General features: G+C 36.0%; 1 protein-coding gene across 2 annotated transcripts; it reads left to right on the top strand.

Annotated features, from left to right (window-relative positions):
* The first annotated feature begins 547 nt into the window (after positions 1 to 547).
* LOC130728385 (uncharacterized) lies at positions 548 to 9,757 on the top strand. Of its 2 annotated transcripts, XM_057579844.1 has the most exons (9): positions 551 to 1,051; positions 4,917 to 5,018; positions 5,667 to 5,888; positions 6,503 to 6,561; positions 6,659 to 6,750; positions 6,863 to 6,975; positions 7,185 to 7,247; positions 8,420 to 8,496; positions 9,481 to 9,757. In XM_057579844.1, exons 1-8 carry the CDS (start codon positions 611 to 613, stop codon positions 8,492 to 8,494), a joined length of 1,167 nt encoding a protein of 388 aa, XP_057435827.1. In that variant the 5' UTR covers positions 551 to 610; the 3' UTR covers positions 8,495 to 8,496; positions 9,481 to 9,757. The 2 variants fall into 2 exon arrangements, 1 of the variants encoding a protein (XP_057435827.1); XR_009015652.1 differs by lacking the exons at positions 8,420 to 8,496; positions 9,481 to 9,757 and having other exon boundaries at positions 548 to 1,051; positions 6,846 to 6,975.
* Positions 9,758 to 10,029: the final 272 nt, after the last annotated feature.

Raw genomic sequence — 10,029 nt, forward strand, 5'->3', positions numbered from 1 at the left:
CTCAAATGTAAGATAGGGTTAGCCCAACCCGCCCCGCGTTTTAGCGGGTTAATGGCGTGTTGGTCTGTTCCGCCCCGCCAACTCATATTGTTGCTTCTGATGAGATGAAGATTTGAAAGTTGATGACGGAAAAGTTTATGCATATTCTTCCAAGAGAGCATCTTATGTTTCAAATTACAGACTATGTTAGAACTTATAAGTTCTGAACTAATATTATGTTATTGTGAGATTGTTGGTCTTTGATTTGTGTTTTTGTTGTTTTAAAAGACATTTATGAGTTGTGAAGATTGTGAATTTTTGCAACTTGTGAGTTGGTTAGAATTTATGGTTTTTATTCTTAGTGTAATTGTGGAATTGATTCTTATTAAGATGAATCAAGATCCAATAGTAATGTTGACACGGAACAAAGAAATATGGAGAAACCACGTATTCTTTGTTTAACGGTCTTAGTAAAGTGTTTTTAAATCGTCTTTTAAAATTAAAAAATGAAGCAATTAAATGTAAATAAAAAAATAGAGAGGACAAGTTGGTGATTGTACAGTATTAAAACCCTATATTTTCCTCCCCTGCAAAACTAGCTGGTCTTCTCTTCTACTGAACCAAACCACCAATGTCGCAGCAAGGTCAAATTCCGATAAACCCCATGGTTCCTCAGCAGAATCCCATGGCACCCATTCCCATGCAGGTTCCTATGCACATGCAAATGCAGATGCAGATGCCCAACATGCCCATGCCAATGCATATGCCCATGCAGATGCCCCTCCACATGCCCCTCCAGGTTCCGTTCACCGGCTACGACCCAGCTGGGAACCTCATCTACGACCCATCGGGGAACCCCGGTTACGGGAAGCGCCGCCGCGAGGATGAAGCTCCGGGCACCGTTACTGAGGGGGATCAGTCTGCGGCCAAGCGCGTGAAGGGGCAGGACGTGATATTCAGGATCGTCGTGCCGTCGCGGCAGATCGGGAAGGTTATTGGGAAGGAAGGTTGCCGCATACAGAGGATTCGAGAGGAGACCAAAGCCACCATCAAGATAGCTGACGCTATTGCTGTGAGTCCCTTATTCCCCCCTGAATCTGTTTGGTAGCTGAGAAAGCGATGATGAAAGAATTAGGGTTTTGCTTTTGGGATTTTAATTATGAATTTGTGTTTGTGGCTTTTGGGGAGTTAAATTGATTTTTTGGTTGGGAGCTGTTTGGTAATTGATAAAGCTGAGGGAAAAAATAGTTGTTGATTTATTTTAAAATTATGTGTAGAACTAATTGCTGTATCTAATTTGTGATTTGGGGATTGTGAGGAGTTGATTTGATTTGTTTTCATTTATGGTGGGGCTTTCTAGCTGAGAGAGTCGGAGGAAAATATGGATGCAATGGGTGAAGTTAGGACGGTTCTGTATTTAGTGGTTTCGGGTCAGTACTGAACTGAACTCTTTCTCTTTGGTAGCTGAGGAAACAAAAAAATCAGCGGAAGGGAAGGTCATGCCCCGTTAGCAGCATCCCTATAGTTTCCACTACCCCTTGGGACTCCGAGTTTTAAGCTCTTGATCATAGTTACCTGGTTCGCGGTACACTCCGGTACGTGGTACGGGTACGGGAACGTGGAACGCGACCGGTAAAGTATTGGGTACAAGGGGGGTATACATAGTCGGTTTGCTATTTAGGTTCACGGTACATTCTAATTTATTAACTGGTACGCTCATGTAAATTTTTTCTCAAAAAATGAAGAAAATAAGTAGCAATTTATAAGTAGCACATGTATATGAATTAGACTACTCACTTTCCAGTTTTCCAGCTCCTAAAAATAAGACTATTCACTTTCTAATTATTATATATTTTCTATGTAATCAGATGATTGGATTGAACCGCACATTGGTAAGGAAAAGAAGTTTATAGCCGTTTATAATTGAACAAATCACTCTAATAACTTGGCACATTGAATTACAAATTTTCTAGGTAAACAGATGAGTCTTCATTTTCCAATACTTATTTAAGAATTTTCTATTATTGATAATTGAAAAGTCATTATAGCCATGATATTAGTATAACTTATCTGCAGCAATGAATGCTTTGCTTTACGTTTCCTAGTGGTGCAAGATTCTAAAATTTAAACTCTAAACCATTTATTGTATCATTAAAATCAACTTAGAAAATGTTTTCGGAACACTAGACTTAGAGTACCAGTACGTGAATTGCAGTGAACCGGTACGTAAATGTACCGCGAACCGGTTCATATGAACCGGAACGCGGTACCCAGGCTAAATAACGAATTTGGTAACTATGCTCTTGATACCATGATGGAGTTCAAAGTGTTTCATGAATCTAATTTGTTTCATGAAACCCTTTCTCTTTTCTCTTGAACTTCATCATGATATCAATAGCCTAAAATTTGGAGTCCCCTCCTCAACTTCATCATTTTCAAGAGTAAAGGGAAAGGAGTAGTGGAAACCTATAGGGAGGGATGCTAACAGGCCGGACCTTCCGCTGATTTTTTGTTTGCTCCGCTACCAAAGAGATGTCATAAACAGAAAGAATGAATTCAGCACAAGCCCGAAACCACTAAATAGTAAATACTGAACAGTCCTAACTTCGCTCAGCTACGAAACACACGCCAAAAATGAGAACACATCAATTCAACTACTCCTAAGCCCCAAATCCCAAATTAGATAACTCTAACAAACTATGTGACCACTGTACAACAGCTCTAACTAATGCTAACAGAAGCTTAACTACTCTAAGTAATTACATTTCAGTGTGTGTATCATAGACATATAGTCCGACAATAAATAGCCCCCATTTCAATGATTGTTTTTAAGACCTGATTATTATGCTTAGGGTTTAGAAGTTCTTTATAAGGGAATGCATTGAGCCGGCTTACTACACTAACCATTAGCTTCTGGTAGTTTGTAGCCTGCCATTCGAATTCCGCCACCCCATTTCCTTCAAATGACATGTTAAAACTTAAAAATTCTGTCCACCTTTCCATCTTGGCACTGTGAGGCTGCCATTTGGCAGCACTCAAACAAGTAGTTGGAGCTCGTCCCTATAATTCATATTTTAGGTTTCCCTAATAAAATTCATTCTTTTGTGGTTCCAGTTTAGTAGAGGATTGAAAAAGTTTGATGAGGGTGTCTATTTGTTGCTTTGTGAAGTGAAACTTTCTTTGAGAAGATTTATGACCTTGATCTTCAATCAAGACCTGAATGCTTGAATTTCTCTCATTTACCTTTAATATTAGGCTTACCATGTGTTTTCTAGCATAGCTCACAGATACGCCATGTCTACTTGCAGTGATCTCTCAATGGTTTCTTTATTTTCTGCCTATTACCATCAGAAGCTGCGCTCTGGAAACAGAGGTATGCCCTGCCCTGACTCCTTGCAGCGACCAAACCTTGGTTTTTTGGTATTCCACCTATCTCCATCTGAATCTTCCTGCTGGAAAACAAGGCTGAACTCCGATTCTTGATGTTGTCTTTGATCATAATATTTTCTCTTCCTCTTCGCAACTTGTTAGGTAACTTCTCCCATATTTGGGAGTATTTTTTGGCCTAAAATTCTCCCTTTCACTGCATCCTCTGTTGATACCATCAGAAGCTGCGCTCTGGAAACAGAGGTATGCCCTGCCCTGACTCCTTGCAGCGACCAAACCTTGGTTTTTTGGTATTCCACCTATCTCCATCTGAATCTTCCTGCTGGAAAACAAGGCTGAACTCCGATTCTTGATGTTGTCTTTGATCATAATATTTTCTCTTCCTCTTCGCAACTTGTTAGGTAACTTCTCCCATATTTGGGAGTATTTTTTGGCCTAAAATTCTCCCTTTCACTGCATCCTCTGTTGATACCAGCAGAGAACATATAAACTCAACAATTTTCTTGCCTCTGCAAGTGTCTTGCAATGTCACTTATCCATTCTCACTTAAATCTCCATAACAGAGATCCAATTCTTCCACAATGTTTGCATTTCATTATAGTATGTAGTCAAGTCATGATCCCCTTGCTTGTTGCCAGTTGAGTCCTGAGTACGCATACTTGATATGAGTTCTCCAAATCAGTGTAGGTATTTTTAACTCCTTCCCTCCCCTTCTTGGTAAGGGCTCCATTTATTTATAAGCCATACAATAGCCATGAATTTTTCCTATCTCCACCCAGTCCAGGTAGGATCTTCTGATGCTGGGTTTAACTTTGTCAGTCATATGTTCCCATTTCTTTTTTTAAACAATTAAAAGCTTCTTAAGCTGCCTCCTTAACTTTAGTTATTTTTTACCACTCCATTTGTGACCAGTGAATTAGAGACTGTTGGTTGTTGTAGAATATGATGTCAATCCTGGTTATTGTTGTAGCAGGACTTTGGTCAGCCCAAGCTGTATTGTCAATATTTCTCCGAAGGATGCTAGGCCTTAGTTGGCTCCCACAGAGACTGTTATTGCTGTACTCTGATAACTCGTGGAGTTCTGTTACCATAGAGAAAAGGAAAATAATTTGTTGAATTATTGGTTACTTTTGTCAACAGAAACTTTAAATACATGGGGGGAGGTGTGGATTATATTCCCTATATAACCTTGTCTACTAGGATTGGAGATAGAAAATATTTATATTTATCTTTAGAAAATCCTAATGTTTATCTGAATTTATCCTATATTTTGTATGTGTATGTGTAAGAACAAATTTTACCCTATCCATTCCTCTTCATCCTAACTGAAATGTCTGTTAATATTATTGTTTTTGATTTGTGTCAAATGACACGAACTTCATTCAGTTTTGCTGATTAATAATAAAGGGTTAATATTTGGATTGAAGTGCTTGAATTGACATTATAGTTTATGATCATTAGTTAATTTTAGATACACGAGTCTAGTTATTATTGTTACTTAGACCAATTGGTGTTTACCGTATCCAATCCCATATTTTCCTTTTGAGCAGAGACATGAAGAACGTGTGATCATTATTAGTTCAAAAGACAATGATGAAAAGGTTACTGATGCAGAGAAAGCTCTTGAGCATATAGCCAATTTAATTTTAAAGGTAAGAGTCCTGATCAATTGAACATTCTTAAGCCTTTTGCTCATACTTTTTGTAATATGCATAATTAGACATGACCTTTGAAAGATTATTGTGACCTTGAGTTGTAGATTGTGTCATTATGTCCTTTTATAATTTATGCTAAGATCATCGATTCGGTGGACTTTTTTAAGTTATATACTAACACATTTCAAAGCCAGATTTTTATTTTTATTTTGGAAATGAATCACTTTATAAAGTTTTATTAGTTTTAAAATTTTAATATTAATTCTGAATTTTTTTTGTTTTCTTTTATGAATATGTGTATGATTTAAATAGTTCATTGTATGCCACTATGCCTGTATGATATTTTTCTTATAAATTGCTCTACCCCTTATAGTATTTTGTTGGGGTGCAATACATGTTACTTTATCCATGCTTCAATGGTTAGAACATTTTATTCTTATTTTAGTTATAAACCTTGTTAGTCTTAAGCACTCATTCTCTTGCAATTCTGATAGGCATGTGGTGACTTAGTTTTGTGTATACCAGTAGTCCACTATTTTGAAAGATCATTATGTAACTGAGTTTATTGTCTTGGCCTTGTTGGGTATTACTTTTGGTTAATGCTGCTATTCAGATGAACTGATGGAGTCTTGCTCTATATAACAGGAAGATGATAGCAGTCTTGATGCATCAAAAGTTGCTGCAGGACATGTGGCTGCCAATACAATAAGACTTTTAATTGCTGGGTCTCAGGCTGGTGGATTGATTGGGATGTCTGGTCAAAACATTGAAAAGTTGCGGAACTCTTCTGGTGCCACCGTTACAGTTCTTGCACCAAATCAGTTGCCTTTATGTGCTTCTGCCCATGAATCTGATAGAGTAGTACAGGTGGGGTGTCTAAAGTGATGCTCATCAATTTTGACTACGAAAGATTTTAGCTATGTCTGAGATATTGATATGCTCTTATCAGCAAACGTAGCTCATAAATATGATATATACGCAATGCAACATCCAAAGGACAATCTAGCGGTTTAAAATATATCACTTTTATATGCACTTTCCTGATTTATTGATGAATTTGAGTTGTATGAAACAGCTTTTAAGAGTTGTACGGTAGGTATTCCCTGAGAGGCTTCACTGCAAACTTTTGTTTTTGAATAAATTTTTTTATGCAATCAATTTTTCCTGAATGATATGAAACAGTTTGAGAGTTCTAGGTATTTGTTGAGAGGTTTCACCCAAAAATGTAGATTTGAGTAATTTTTCTTTCTTTCTCTTTTAAGAAAAATGGATGTAGAATAGTTTTTGTTATCAAATATTCTTCCTTGTACTTCAATTTACCAGATAAGATTTCAGATAAGAGTCCTCCACCATGTATCATGAAGATGTGGTCGGAATTTAAATTAGACATTTTCTGTATGCTTTGATCTGCCGTCCTTACTTCTTACCATCATCTTATTTTTATGCTGCTGAATTTTGATTGAAGTTCTTCTTGAATTTAGTTATCAGGAGATGTTCCTGCAGTAATGAAGGCTCTGGATGAGATAGGTTGTCAGTTAAGGTCTGATTTTGGACTTCTGTATAGATTTTGAACCTGGTTCCAATTTACTTTTTAAATTTAGTTTGTCGTTTTCTCTAATCTATATGCTAACTCATAGGGAAAATCCTCCGAGGCAAGTGATTTCAATCAGCCCAACATACAATTATGCTGCAATTCGACCTTCCCAACCATATCTCGACCCAACTTCAGGTTATTTAATGTTTTCTATATCAGAACAATTTGTAGCTGTAATTTAGCAGTTATATCAGGTTTTGAATATTGTCTTACAACCACTTCATCTCTAGGACAACCAATCTTGCAGTTGATTATGTTACATTCGAGATGCTGATTTCGGAAACAATGGTTGGTGGGTTGATCGGTAGGTGCGGCTCAAACATATCAAGGATCAGAAATGAGTCTGGAGCAATGATCAAGGTTAGTCTTCGCTTGAAGCACAGCCGTGGTTCAAATATGTGATCATTGATTATAAAGTCATTGTCCTACAGATTAATTTTTTTTTCACTGTTTGGATTCATATTCGATTGTCACTTTGCCGTTAAATGTTAAGTTTCTGCATAGAGAACATAGTCCTCGATTGTCATTTTTAGCTGATTTATCTCTTCGTCAATTGTAAAATATTGCAGGTTTACGGTGGAAAAGGTGAACAAAAGCATAGGCATATTCAATTTGGTGGTAGTGCTCAACAGGTAATTTTGTTTATTTTTTTATTTTCTACCTCTTAGTGGGAGTTGCTGTCGTTATTGATTTTGTAACCTGTTAATGTTTCCAAAAGAAGCAATATAGTTTTGATGTTTGAGACATCTTTTGTTTTCATTTTTGTGCCGTTGTGATAATTTTATTTGGCTACAGAAAACTAAATAGGTAGGAGAATAGGAAAAATATCTAGATAAGTTGAGATTCAAGCTTTGGGACACATGAAAAACAAATTTAGTAATAAGGTAGGCATTGTTGCATATAAGCATTAGACTAAAGAAGCCGTGGATGTCCAAATGGATTAGTTATAGGATCACAGCTCTGAAATTTATACCTTATAGTAGATTAAGGAATGTAAAATGTTATCGGTGCATAAGTCCCACAAGTTGATTTTGAAGAGCAATACAAGTTGAGAATTCTGAGAGAATTCAGAAATTTAGGTCTAGAAATCTCTTAACGTGAAGATATCCGTAGGAGATCTAAATGGTCATGTGGAGAAGGTATCTAGAGGGTATATGGGTGTCCATGCTCCTAATTTTTTTTTTCCCTGATAAGGAAATTGGATAGAAGACTTTGTATGAACTACGAAGTGGTACAAATAGAGTCTGGCCACCTAACAGGTATTGGTTATGAATCTGCATGTCAAGAGGAAAGTAAATAGGAGTAGGCAAGTTACATTCCTAGAATTAATAGTGGAAATTAAAGGGTTAAAAGCAATGGCTGATCGAGGGAAACGTTTTGGAGGTTCAATGTTGAGCCCTTATCTTTTATCTTGGTCCTAGACATGCTTATTTAACACATCCAAGTGACAGTGCCATGATGCATGCTTTTTGCATATACTGTCTTTTTTGTCGGAGATATGAGAGAGGGAATACATGGAAAGGTAGGAATATGGAGGCAGGCCTTTATGGAATGTGAGTTTAGAGGCACAAAATCTAACATAGAGGTAAAACTTGGAGAACAATCAATATTAAAAGTAATAGACGATTAGACAGAGATATTCATCATTGGATTCATGCAAGGTGGATAAAATGTATGAATGCTTAGGTGTGATTTGCGATAGAAAAGTACCTTCTAAGCTTAAAAGAAAATTTTATTGCACAGCTACAAAATATGTAATGTTGTATGGGGTACTCATGCAATCTTTGTTGAAACTTATTAACAGGTAGCTTTGGCAAAACAGAGAGTTGATGAGTATATATATTCTCAGTTGATACAACAAACTGGTACCCAACAATGATAGTAAGTATTTATGCTTAGAATTTGGTCAATTGAAGTTATATTTTTTTTTCATTTTAAATAAGTAAAAGATAAACATCCACGTCATTGGAATGACTGATTCTTCACTTTCTGTAAAAGCCTTTATACCCCTTTTCACAGTTTAACATTTTATGCCTCCTTGATAGTGTAAAATTGTTGACCATGTTAGTGGATTAAAATTAAATCGTTATTTTAAATGATTTGCGACATATGCTTTAGTTTTAAGATTAAATAAATTTGAAATGAATTTTTCATGCCTTCTTTTTTTTGGTCCCCTGCCAAAGTAAGTAGTAATAATTTCGTTAAATATATGTGGTATGGTGAGATCTGAGTAATAATAACATAAGGAATCATGGTTGGATTAAATTAATCATAATTTTTTCAACGAAATTAATGATTTAGATCCCGTGCATCGCACGGGTATAATCACTAGTAAACTTCTAAAGGAGATTACAGCTGGAGTTTACTAATTGTCTTACTTAGACAATATTGAAAATGCATGAGTTGAGCCGTTGTGTTTTTTTTTTTCCTGAAGTTGAGCCATGCTCAATGCACATATAAACTTTCTTGGGTTCCCAACCCAGATTTATTTGAGTTTATATAAAGATTTTGTTCCATATACTCATTCATTTTTTGAAGCTTTTAGTATTTTTGGTTTGAATATCGACCTTTCATATTTTTTTATTTGTATTTTTGTCTCTAGCAGACTAATCTAACAATTGGAAGTGATAGGGGAACTAATTCTTCATAGAAACAAGGGACCAATTCTTCAATGCTTAAAACATACTTGAGTGACATATAAGGGCTATTATTTTAACTCTAGGGGCTTAATATTCAATAGGACTACAACTCAAATAGGTGAATTTTCTGGACTAGAAGATCTTGTTGAAGCCAATTTATATGCTTTCCAGTAAGCACCTGTTCTGTTTTTTTCTTCTGCAATTAATAGATTTCTGGTCTATTCAGTTTCTAGAGATGACAAACCTGGAAGCCAAAATCTCTTGTCCCTTCAATCTCTGCTATGAGTTCAGCTCTGGTTCTTCACCTGGGGTGCTTCTTTAAGTTAGTGAAATGTTGATTGTTTTATTAGGATGTTGGCTTTTAGATGGATAGCGTTTGTTTTCCATATCATTTTAGTGACATTGAGTTACTCAGCTTGTACCGTATCTAATGTTTTAATATAGTTAAAGGTATAATGTTATATTCATATTTTTTTAATACAAATATGAATTCTTATGTATAATGTAACCTGTCTTGAGTTTTTTTTTTGGTTTCCCCGGTTAAAATGAGAGATTTGCTTGGCTATGACGAGTTTCAGCTTTCACATGCTGTTCATTAGGCTTAATCTTAATTTATCTTGTTATTTCTCCTAAACGTTCAATTTTAGTCGATATGTCTTCCATGTCATATTTTTACAATGGGAATCAGTACATATAAACTGCAGCTCAGTCTATGTTATCTGTAAATTTGGGAGAGTTCTCCAATACTACGAACCGTTGTATGATAGGTTAGAAG

This window comes from Lotus japonicus, chromosome 1, assembly GCF_012489685.1.
Source record: "Lotus japonicus ecotype B-129 chromosome 1, LjGifu_v1.2".
NCBI lineage: Eukaryota > Viridiplantae > Streptophyta > Magnoliopsida > Fabales > Fabaceae > Lotus > Lotus japonicus.